The 12,679-nt window shown below is 33.6% G+C and overlaps 1 protein-coding gene across 2 annotated transcripts; it reads right to left on the reverse strand.

Annotated features, from left to right (window-relative positions):
- Positions 1-257: 257 nt before the first annotated feature.
- Positions 258-6,400, reverse strand: LOC111619839 (putative fatty acyl-CoA reductase CG5065). Of its 2 annotated transcripts, XM_023361659.1 has the most exons (13): positions 6,129-6,400; positions 5,939-6,052; positions 4,734-4,909; positions 4,589-4,661; positions 3,023-3,129; positions 2,763-2,931; positions 2,642-2,686; positions 2,567-2,576; positions 2,449-2,479; positions 1,645-1,884; positions 1,438-1,567; positions 1,041-1,168; positions 258-534 (listed from the first exon to the last, which is right to left on the reverse strand). In XM_023361659.1, exons 1-13 carry the CDS (start codon positions 6,195-6,197, stop codon positions 453-455), a joined length of 1,374 nt encoding a protein of 457 aa, XP_023217427.1. In that variant the 5' UTR covers positions 6,198-6,400; the 3' UTR covers positions 258-452. The 2 variants fall into 2 exon arrangements, with proteins under 2 accessions (XP_023217427.1, XP_023217426.1); XM_023361658.1 differs by having other exon boundaries at positions 2,449-2,576.
- Between the last annotated feature and the right edge of the window lie 6,279 nt (positions 6,401-12,679).

Consider the following 12,679-nt stretch of genomic DNA (forward strand, 5'->3'; position numbering starts at 1 on the left):
CGAGATGAACAAGATCGTTGCTTTACTTCTTCTTACTGTATTGGTCTTAACAGTAGGTGAGTTATGTATTCTATGCAAATGTATATAGTTTAACTCGTATGAATTAATATTAATCTTTGCAGTTCCGATCAGTGAAGTAGAAAGTAAGTACTGTTACAATGATAACGATTGTAAAAGCGAGTGCATGGTTGTTAAGCATTGCCGATATGGAACCTGTTACTGCAAAGGAAACGGAAAATGATATTCATTAAACTCATTCGTATGAAATGTTAACGTTCATCTCCTTAAAATGCAGACCAGGCAAAATATAATCGATTAAACATTTGAAAATATGTAGAAAATTATGAATAAAACTGTTATAGTAACATAAATCTGTATATTTTAATATAATTTTATATGAGACCGTGATACAATATCTAAAAATATTTCAAATGTTATCATTTCGTTTTAATTTACATAACCAGAACTTTAAAAATAAGATAAGTCAGTCCCAAGAAAAATGCAACTTTGGCAATTAAAACGATGAAATAATTCCTGAAAATAAAAAGAATAATAAATATAATGAGATATAAATAAATAATAAAAATTATCAAAAAACTCAAAACAAATTGTCATATTTCCCTCCGCACGTTGATTTACTTCGATGGGATACACGACGCCTTTCGAAAGAAATTCCTAAAGAACACTGACCCTTATTTTAGGTGTTCGACACGTGAAGAAAACCCGGAAAACTCCACCTGGCCGGTCCATTGGTCAGGCGCGAACCCACAGCCAATAACCAGTGTTCGATAGTTTTATCCAGTCGGCCACTGCTGGGTGGCCGGCAGGTTCATCGGGTACGATCTCACGATACAGCTTATACGAAGAACACCTCCACTTTACGACCCTACTTTGGTCTGCTTTGATGGGAAACCGATACACGATCTGCCAGGGAGATCCTTTTAGGAGGGACTTTCCGTAGAAAACTTGCCTTTATTCGGGTCTTGACACGTAAAAGCGGGTCTCTACTGTATTTAAGAAGATAAATAAGCAATGATTACCTCATAACACGTTTTCTAGTCTGGATAATGGTAGAATCGTCTTCTTTCAATACGTATCTCCTGATACCAAGACTGTACCATTTTAAGTAATCATTCCAATCGACTTTTCCGACATCGCAGTTAAAATTCTAAAATAAATCATATTATTTAATTCGTTCGTGATACGAGATCAATATATTCAATTTTAATAATGTCACATTTTTCAAGTTACGATGACATCAATGTATATGTACGGAAGAGCTTGACCTTACTACACAGTTTGACTTCAGTCACAAGGACTAGCATGGGAAGGGATAGAGAATGGCTTCCCACCTGTATTATCCGTAATATAAGAATCGAACTCACACCTGAATCCCGAAGAAGCACATTTTTAATAATTTTATACAATATAAGTTACCTTTTTATCTTCTAGTGACATCATTTCGTTTAATTTTTCAGTGTTATCAGAATGAAACTTCCATTCCCGAGTATAAAAGTATTCTAAAGCAGCATTTACTTTCTTCATTTTTTTGTAACTATTAAATAACCTAAATTAAATGTAAAGATTAAATATTTATATGTGTATAACTACCATAATTTACAAAATTATTTAACTAAAATTTACCATGGTTTCCTTCCCATAGCAATTGATAAAACATCAACAAAAGAAGCCAGTAGTGTATGTTCTATCAAGACACAAAATTGATGCCAATAATATTTGTGCTGAACATTAAAATATGGATAGAAACAATTTTCTTGCGAAGGATAAATCCATGCATTTTTCTTTATAATTTGAATACATTTTAACCAGTCAAGAGGATTCCTATTTCCTGAAATACAGTTATATACTGGAATTTCTTCTGAACTGTAAAAATAAATGAACAAATAGATGTTGGGACTTTTCTCTTAATGCCTCTTAATTATAAATTTTTCTCTTAAGAAGAAACTCACAAAATCTTTCTATCTTAAAAGGACTACATTTACATGCCCGTCACAATAGGTCTAAATTCTCATTATTGTAAGCTAGACGTTCGTCTATGCTCACAATATAAAAGTGATGAAGGCCCGAAATATAACAGTAATTTATTTACTCATGAAAATTTCTTGGTGCTTGACCCAAATCGGCCCAATCGGGTGGAGAATTATTAGATTGAATTGATAGTTTATAAGGCAACGCAACACGTAGGCAATCTGCCAAAGGAATTGGCTCTCGAGAGGACTTTCGTGGAAATCTAACCGTTGTATACATGTTATACAAGTGAAGTAAACCCGAAAATCTCTACGTGCCCACCCGTTGGTAAGGCCCGAATCCATGACCAACTAACTAGTGTTTTTTTTCTCCACTCGGCCACTGGGTGAAGAATGGAAACTATAAATATTATATAAATTCAAATTCTTAAAGAAAGAATACATATTCAATATGCGTTACCTTTCGTCAGGTGCCAAAGCCTTCTTCCAAGCTGCAGACAATAGTACATTTATTACTATATCCGCTGGAATAATATCACAAATTTTATTTTCACTTGTAAAGATGTTTAGTCCAATACCTTTTGTGATCTGAAATGTAATCCTTATTATTTTTGTACTTCTTTTTTCACTTCAAAAAGTTAATTTGCACTTACAGCTATAACGAAGGAATTAATACCGATCAAGCTATCGTTCCATCCCTAAATATACAAAATATATTAATCAATTATTTTTTAAAATGTAATTTTAATTTAAAAAAATATGTTTAAAACTCACTGGTAAAGGTTCTTTCCAACAGCAGCCTACAATGGAAGGTCTTACGATAACGAGAGGCAAGTCTCTGTAATTGTTGTTTAATAAGTTTTCTGCAATCGCTTTCGTCAATGTATACACATTAGGTCGGTTTTCTAAAACATTTTCGGTTGATATTTCCATAAAATCATCGCTAAATAATTTTAAACGTTTTAAAATTAGTTGTAGTAATGAATAATGTACAAATGCTTGTCTTTATTTTAAACAATTATCCTTATATTTACTTTAAACCATCCTTTAATGTCTCATAACTCATGGGTATTGGATAAATTTTCTCCTTAATTTCTACTCTTTGACAGTTACTAAAAGCTGTTGATACATGAACTAAAGCCTAAGAATTAAAAAATATATATTTTTATTGAATTTTCAACCACTGCATGTAATTTGTTGAAATAAAAAGACATTTTAAAATAAAAAATGAAAGATTTAATAGTTTAAAGTAGGCAATTCCATTGATATCTCTTCGGAATCGGAACTTCAGTAAGGTTTTATGTATTTATTTAATGTTGTTCCTTGTCTTCGATTCCATTGTATTAATGAATACTAAGAGGATACGTTTCATGTTCAACAAGACTTCGGCCATGCCTCCATAGACCAGTGGTTCTCAACCTTTTTTGTTGATGTACCCTATTAGCCCTATTAGTCCATTAGTTGTTTCTCAAGTACCCCTTATATTTTTGTATGTAAATTTTATAATTACTGCTTATAACTGAGAGCCATAAAAAACTCTAACTAACTAGACCAGTAGTATAAATAAATACATTTCAGCCATCTATATATAATATACTTATCAAATAATAACACAAGAAGTGTTAATAATTTACATCAAATTGATTAACATACGCCATTTTATAATGAAAGTTAGATATACCCCTTCGATTTATGCTCGTACCCCTGCTCAACTGGGGGTACATGTACCCCCAGTTGAGAACCGCTGCCATAGACAAACAATTACACATGAAAATCCCTAAGGATTCTGTCCGGGGTCTTCAGATCTTCAAAGCTACTACTTTATTACTACTAAAGCTCCGCCATTCTGGGTTCTAATAATAATGGTGTCGGAGTTTAAATCACTCATTATTCAGAGTCCAGGTTATAGTGTAATTATGTCGGCGGCCAGATGGCCGAGCGGTCAAGGTGGCAGCCTACCGCTCTTGAGGACCCGGACCCGGGCTTCGGGGGGGTGGTCCGTTTGGATATGTCGGGCCCCATCCCTCACCACCCGGCAGCCCCATCGTGGGCCTGGCCGAGCCCATAATGGGCTTGCAAAAAGAGGCCCTCTTAGTGCCCACAGGGCGGAAAAAGTTTTAAAAAAATGTAATTATGTTTCATATCGCGTTTGCCTTCTCCTTAAGTATTAACCGTAACGAAATATAATAATTATTTTTTAATTTATTCAAATTCTTTGACTTTCAAGTAATATTTGATTGTAATTTACCATAAGCAGTACGCGTAATGATCGATACATAATAAATTGACAGCTGTAAATACATAAGCACTTAATTCCGGACGGCCGGATGGCCAAGAAGTCAAAATGGCAACCTACTGCTCTGAAGGACCCGGGATCAAATTAGGACGGTTAAAGAAACCCCGGGAATTTTTCGAGGGTTCGTTAGTCAGATAAGTTGAGTCCCGAACCCATAATGGGATTGCATAAAAGGCCATCTTCGTGCTCACAGAGCGGAAAGAGTTTTAAAAAATCACTTGATTCCATTAGTTTCTCGTTATAAGCGTTATAATTTTATATCTAATATATTGATATCATGGTACGAACGTAAGAAAATAATTACCACTAAATTATCAATAAGACGACAAACATCGGCTAAATTCTTTGTCGACTCCACATTATTTATAAATGAATTTCTAAAAAAAAAGACAAATAATTTAAAATTTTATATATTACTCAACAAAAAGTAGAGATTAGTCTAAAATTACCGAAAAGATTCGTTGAATTTAATTGATGCGGCCAGATGAAAAACTATAGAAACGTTTTTCTTCACTAAATCCAAGTCTGAAGAAGACATTCCTAAATTTTCTTGCGTCACATCCCCATCGATGTAGTATACTTTATTCAATATATCAGGTGTCGATTGCTTTAACCTATCGAAAATCTTCAAGAACAAGAATTATAATATCTAATTTTTAAAAATTGCTTTTTCTTTTTTTTAAATTAATAGAAGATAGTCGTTATCTTCTAAATATAAACTGTGTAGCCAAATTTGAGAATATAAAATGAGCGAATGGCAATGTGGAAACGAGTTACTCTTCCGTCAGATACACCCGGATTCGTGGTATACGAAGAAATATCAATATATCTTGCTTCATTTAGTGCGAAAACTAACTAAATAAATAAAAATATGTATAAATATTTGTGTTCGGAGATAATGCCAGGCCACTCCGAGCACTAATAAAAATCTGGTCATGTCGATTTAGGCATAGAGAGAAAGTTTTCTAGACCCTCGCTCTGTTACATAACTAAGTAACCAAGAAGCTTCTATAAGTAGATATACTTAATATTATAAAAAAACCCTTGCTTTTTAGAATCTCAAAATAAAATGTTTGCGTTTTTTCTTCTTTAGTTCAGTGTAATGTTTGCTAAAAGCAAATATTGTACTAAAATCAAACTGTTTGGTTATTCTAGAATTTAGAATAAACAAACAATTTGATGTGCACAGAATATTTAATATTCAGTACAATTATATGTATATACTTTATTTTATATCTAGTTTAATAAGTGTTGAACCACTCAGCTGAGTTCTATCTGCTATCATGTAGCATGGTAACCGTATACTAGTAGGCCTACTGTAGACCTGGTGTGATAAACCTTTACGTAAGATAACCTTTGTAGTTATACAAATCAAATACTATAATATAATATAATAGAAGGGTTATACATACGAAATAATTTAATTATCTTAATGTTTTTACTTATTTTTTTTTTTTTTTGCCCGGGCAACCTGCTAGTTGTCTTATAAATAATGTAATTTTATTTTATTTTGCCGAATTAAATATTCTCGGAGAAAAATTAATAAAAACTTTGTCTTTCGTTAAATTAACTAATAGTTAAAGCCCGATCTACATTGAGAAGATTAGAATTTACATAAAGTTTGTCTTAAAAATTAGACTAATTTGTGACTTACTTTAGCACCGAGTAATTTTTCTATTCTGTCATCAATTCCGATGCCATTTTTGCTCCTTACTAAAATATAAATCTTTCTAACGTTGCAAGATGCTAGTAATTTCTCCAGCAAAATCTACACGCAATTACAATTGTTTATATTAAAAACATACGTTTATTACATAAAATATTGTACATCAAGTGTAATTTACCTTTCCTAGAAAGCCCGTAGCTCCTGTAATGAATATCTCACGATTCTGATAAAACATAGGAAGGTGCATTTTCCTAAAGTGATTTGCTTGTTTTTTCAAATTCTCCCTTTGTACGAAAGAAAATCTCTTCTGCTATTTTTTGTGTAAAAAATTAATAATATAGTGTTCAATCGTCCTTGATACTTTATAATTTAGAACCTGCTTAGATAACAAATGACGTAAAGATCGCGAAGAAAAATGATCGCTTCAATTTTCCTGAATAAACTGCTTCCTTTAGCAATATTTTAAATAATTGTTGAATCTTCCTTGTTGATTACACGACGATTTAATAATTAAAATTCATTAAAATGTATAAATTTTTTTCATGTTACGTCATAAAAAAGAAATTCAAACTCTATACTTTAACAGAAGACCGCCGTTAAATATGGTGACGTACGGTACATTGCGTTCTTTTATTAGCTTAGCTCTTTCCGTCCTGTAGGCACTAAGAGTGCCCTTTTTTCTATAACAAAGCCAGACGTATAAAAAATTCCCGGGGATGTTCTTTCGAATTCGATTTCAGATCCCCAGAGAGGTAGACTGAAGGTTGACCGCCTCGGCCATCCAACCATTGCCGGTCTTAAGGCAATTGTCTACCTAAATTAGTTTTTTTCTGTGTCTAAAAGAAGAAAAGTTGAAATTCACGACATAAATTATCTTCTATGACGTACGAAGCGAAGATTCGTTTGACTCCTAACATAACTGCAGCGATTCTCAACACGCGTTCAAACGTACCCAAGTTTACTAATATTTTCATTAGAATACCCCAACAAGAAACATATCGTGTAGATTTGAACAGTTAGACGTTTGAAGCGGTTAAGGCGTCAGCCTATCTCCCTGTGGATCCGGATAAGACTAGTGATGTGCCGGATATCCGTATCCGTATCCGTATCCGCGGATATCGAGGGAAAAAAAAAATCCGTATCCGTATCCGTATCCGTTACTTTTTAGCGGATCTTTAACGGATCTTTTATCTTAATGAATTTCATTACTTATATGAAATTTTAAAGATAGGTAGCAATAGCACATTCGTCATTTACTATCGTAAAATATTTCCATATTACACTACTAAATTTTTTTGTCGGCATTGTTTTTATTTTAATTTAACTCAACACTCTCCAAAAACACAAACGTAATCTACGCTATCCCGTGTCACACTAGCCACAAACCAGTGTTTCCCAACGTGGGGCCCACGCCCCACAGGGAGCAATTGGATTGCTAAGGAGGGCAATTCGAAAATGGACTTGTACTTGTCCAGAGNTGGCAACACTGGAAACTTGTACTGCACGAGGATTCGAAATTTCTGATATTTTTATTTTTATAAAAAAGAAATGGAGGAAGATTCTATTATTCCAGGTTTTCCCGATGTTAACTCGTATTCTCAGGTATATTTTTGTTTTGTTTTTTAATAATAATAAATATGTGATTATAGGTTAAATGTTCACGTTTCAATCTCTAAACTTTCACTTGTAATCTAACACGTGACTCCAATACCATTAAATATTAAATTAAGCACAAATGTTAATATCTGATTTAAATAATTACAACATTTAATGCTTTAATTGTCGCAAAATTACAAAATAATTCACTGAATTTAATCAAAAAGTCTACACAGAAATGAATTGTTATTGAGAAGAGCTTCTTTACTTTGAAAGATTCGATTCTAGAAATGGGTATAAAGGTGGCACAATTGCAGATGTGAATGACACTGCTAGGACCATAACACAGCTGTAGAGTATGCATGTTGGAGCAAAAAAAGTCTAAGGAATTATCTCTATATGTGACCCTTTGTGAGATATACCACCCTAAAATTAGCCTATCTAATTTTTTCAACAGCCTGAAAAATAGGGTAAAATTTAAAAGTGAGAAAGTCTGGAACTATTTCTCAAAACAATGCCAAAATCAACTATTTTCCACTTTACTAGAGATGGCTAAAAGCTCGTAAAATACGAGAAGTGACATTGCGCCGACTACTTCCGGGATGCACTCCGCTAAGCCTGTTGTGTGTTTAGTGTAAAAACTTCGGAGGCAAATAAATTGCCAAGGATCACAATTAGAAATATGGTTTCTGATTTTTTTTTTGGTCATTTGGGGATCCAAAATACCTCATTCAAAACTAGTTTTATCCAGAAAGTACCTTTCATATAAACATGTGTAAAATAGTACTATAGAACCTGAGTGCAAGTTACTCGTGCGCCATCCTGGTGGCAAATATTTACATAACACGTAGGAGTTAGCTAAAGAATGCATATGCATTGTATCTGAGACATTTCGAAAACCGTACCTAGTGCAGTAAATCGCTTATTGTTTTTTAATTTGTATCTGAGTTCTAATATTAAGAATGAGAAAATCAAATGTAAATTATTCTGTGTTTGGAAATTATCTATTAATTAAGGTTACATTACCTCAATCATTTAAAGAAAATTATCCTGAAACAAGAGTGATCATTGACTGTACAGAAATTAAAACTGAAAAGCCATCATCAGTTCAACATCAAATTCAGTTTTATTCCTACTATAAATCTGCTTATCCTATAAAATATTTAATTGGAATTGCCCCTTCGGGACTTCAATGCAGCCTCCAATTATAAATGAGTGAATTTTTTTTATTGTGAAAACACTAGAACTATTTACTTAAATACTATTTACAATTGCAGATAAATAATAACTAAAAGTAGAACATTTGCATCTTCTCTAATAGTGAACAAATGAATGTCTCATCTTTTTCCACTTTAAGAATTACATTTTGTTTATCACTATAGATAAATAAATAAGAAAATTGAATATTTGTTACATATAAAGCTAATTGGATTTTGTGTATAATACATGCTGTAAAGTATTGACCTTTTAGCAGAGAGGGAACAAAAGAGGCACGACCTTGTCAATTGGACCCACGTGTGGTCGGGTAATACCACTTGTAAGGTGTTGACTTGTAAACAGAGGGAAAACAAAGGAAGCGCCAACTTTGTCAATTAGACCCACCTGTGATCAGAGGATAGACCATTTGCCATATGGTAAACAACTAAATGTAAAAAGCGGCGGATGTTACTGTAAGCTTGACTCTCGTTGGATAACAGCGGACCTAGGTTAAAGCTCTTCGGACAAGAAAGATTTGTGATTGGTTGGAAGTCCCTGTCCAAAAAACCCTTAAATTGTGGAGCAAACGAGAGAGGAGGAGAGAAGGACAAGAGACAGGTATACGGTAGTCTCAGTCACTTGGGATACCTGCTGAGAGTAGAGAGAGTGTTCTCCTCTGGTAAACATCTCAGGACTGGTTAGTGCGGAGATTGGACTGACTGTGCAGTTGAGCCAACTCCACAAGTTGACTGAGGCTTCTCCAAAGTTTAACAGTTCCCAGAAACCAATCTAGTACGTGAGTCACCACGCATTGTTATCCTGTATATATATTATGTTTTCAAACTTGTATTTTCTGCATATAGAATCTGTAAATATTATCAATTTGAGTGTGGAGGTGTGCTTTCCATTGAACCTGGATCACTATATTGAATCCTGATACACACGGAAACCAACTCAACAAGACAGAGTTTCAGGAAGAACATCACTAAGATCTTCACTCATGCTATTCTCTTTTAAATAAAGTTTAGAATTTTTAAACTCTAAATATTTTAAAAATACCTTATTTGTCTTGAAATCGACAATTTTTTTAATCTTTACGTGTGTAAGGTCATTTAATTTCGAGTAAGCTTATTTTATCTCCATTTTTGCATATACCATTAAGGGCTTGCACAAATCCAGGGTGCTTTGTTACAAATGATAACTTCTGCATCAATTATATTCTAATATTTTTATAAGCGAAAATGAATTCTTTGCAATTTTTTCCAATTTAATTTCATAATCAGTTGCAATTGTTTCCTTGGATGTATTATTTAAGACTCTAAAAGTCAGTTTTTCAAAATTGCTTTTTCTTGTTTTTATAGAATGAGCCATAGAACTGCTTAATCTGTATCGTTTGTAAATGAACCAATCTGGACATGTGCTTTGTTTTCTTGTGAGATAGGCTATTTGAGTAATTTCTGGAAGTGTGATAATCACATTATCATTCCAAAATTTTATAATTTTTCTGAAATGATAAAACTAAAACAGTTTAATCCATTTTAAAATGTTATGTTTATTAGGTAGTTTTTCAACAGTTTTATAACAATTATTCATACATTTACTTTCAAATAATGGTGTAATTAAAGATTTAAAATATAATTCCTCATGTTTTTCATGAACTGTGTTGATTAAATCAGATAGTAGCCTTTGACATTGTGCATCTTCATCGAATTCAGCTCTCAACATTGAATAAAGAGCACAATTAATGTGTTTTACTCTTTTGATATAATAAAAATGTTGGTGCATTTGATGATAATGATGATGTATTTATATCCTTTTTGGAATTACACAATTACTAAGGCGACATCCACCTGATATGTATATCTTATGTTGTGAAGTTTGTTGTTTTTCACCATTGTTGTTTTTCACTAGTACACTTTTGTTTTTATAATTATTTAATGCAAAAATTGTTGCTGCTACATGTTTACAGTGACCATGGATACCTCCCTTGCACTTACACATTGCTGTAACTATTTTTCCATCTGCTGATAACTGAAAATTAATTCATATTAAAAATAATTTGCAAAACAAGTATGAAATACTTTTATTAAAGAAAAATTCAACAGTATATAGCTTAATAAAAGTAGCGATATACAATTTTGTTGTCATGCAAATCATCCTGTTTGTTTATTACAGAGAGGTTATGCTGACATCTAAAATTATTTAAAAGTGCAAATTAGCAATTTAAATGTAATAAATGCCTTAATACAAATATAATGATTTTTCATTCATTTTCATTTGGAGTAGGCAAGTAACTGTAACTGCACTTCCTCCATTGTTTTAATTTCTTTAATTGCAGCTACATGCTTAGCCTTTGCAAGTAAATTCCTTTCTTCCATCTCGAAGATGTAAAAAATTTGTTGGTGTGGACTGGTTGAAAACCACTAGGCATATTAGGCATTATTGACTAAAAGAGGAAAATTACACTCCAGTTAATGAAAGTTCTATTTTTTAATTGTATATTTTATTAAAACATTTAAAATTTGGTAATTTGAAATTAAAAACTTTTACTTGATTTTCTGTACAAAAAAACCCCCTTTTTTTTTTCTTTGGTAAGGGTTCATATATAGAAGAAACCCTTTGGATTTTTCTCCTATGTGTTATATAAATATTTGCTGCCAGGGTGGCGCACGAGTAACTTGCACTCGGGGTCTATAGAGGTAGTATAGCACCTCTTTCTCTCTTGGGGTATTTTTTTATAAAGAGAGATATTTGACCAAAATTTGAAGATACGTAGAATTTTTTGTTGCCAAACCATACAGAAAATGCTATAAACAAAACAGCCATAAGACTACTTGCCAATTGCCCTGTTTGGTTCATTGTTGGTTGCGTTTATTTCCATCGTGGAGTGTCACATTGGAATTGCAGACATGTACAAATTGTGTTGCGTGATCCCGCTTTGACGTCACTCAGTCGTGCGACTGCCTCAAAATACCACTTGGCCAGTGCAAGTCGCTCGTATTGGTCATGTGACGTCTGACCTATTTGCTGAGAAATTTTCGAACTCCTGAGTGACTGCATGTTCTGATAAATATTGCATTCATTACATTTCTGGTAATACCGTAACACTTATACAAGGTGCGTTCCATAAGTAATGCAACCAAATTCATAAAAAATCATTTATTGAACATATTTTTACAATTAGTCAAAAATCTTTGAAATAACACCCTCCTGCATTGATACACTTGTGAAGGTGGTGTTTCCGGGCCTGGAAGGCATTCTGGAAAGCCTTCTCTGGAATGTCCTTTAGAGCTGATGTAACATAAGCCTTGATGTTTTCAATCGTGTCCCAATGTTTCCCTTTCATGCGGGGAAACAAAAAAAAAGTTGGCGGGAGCCAGGTCAGGACTGTAAGGTGGCTGTGGAACCAATGGGGTGTGGGTCCTGGCCAGGAAATTGTTGACAGTGAAGGTGCTGTGGCTTGGCACATTGTTGTGATGAAGTTTCCACGTGTCCTTGATGTCACTTTGGCAATGCATGACTAGGATTTCAGTCTTTTGAACACTTCCAAGTAGAAAGCTGCATTTACAGTGGTCCCGACAGGTACGAATTCATGGTGGTTAATGCCTCTGACATCAAAGAAGGCAGTTCGGGATGTTGATGGACGTCCACTGCAAGGTTTATCAGTGACCTCCTATCGGCTATCATTGAATGACTTGTGCCATCAAAAGACTTGTGATTTGGAGAAGCAATCACTCCCAAAGGCCTGCTGAATTAATGTAAAAGTTTCAGTGGCAGACTTCCCAAGTTTAATGCAAAATTTGATAGCGTAATATTGCTCCACAAAATGATCCATTGATCCATGCTACATTAACTAAAAATGGGGTTCACAGGAACGAACGTTCTCACACGCCGGCAGCTTGGAGGCAAACAAGACCAGGGCCATGTTCAGTAACG

The sequence above is a fragment of the Centruroides sculpturatus genome, unplaced genomic scaffold (genome assembly GCF_000671375.1).
Source record: "Centruroides sculpturatus isolate CEXI.00-Female unplaced genomic scaffold, Cexi_2.0 scaffold138, whole genome shotgun sequence".
In the NCBI taxonomy this organism is placed as follows: Eukaryota; Metazoa; Arthropoda; class Arachnida; order Scorpiones; family Buthidae; genus Centruroides; species Centruroides sculpturatus.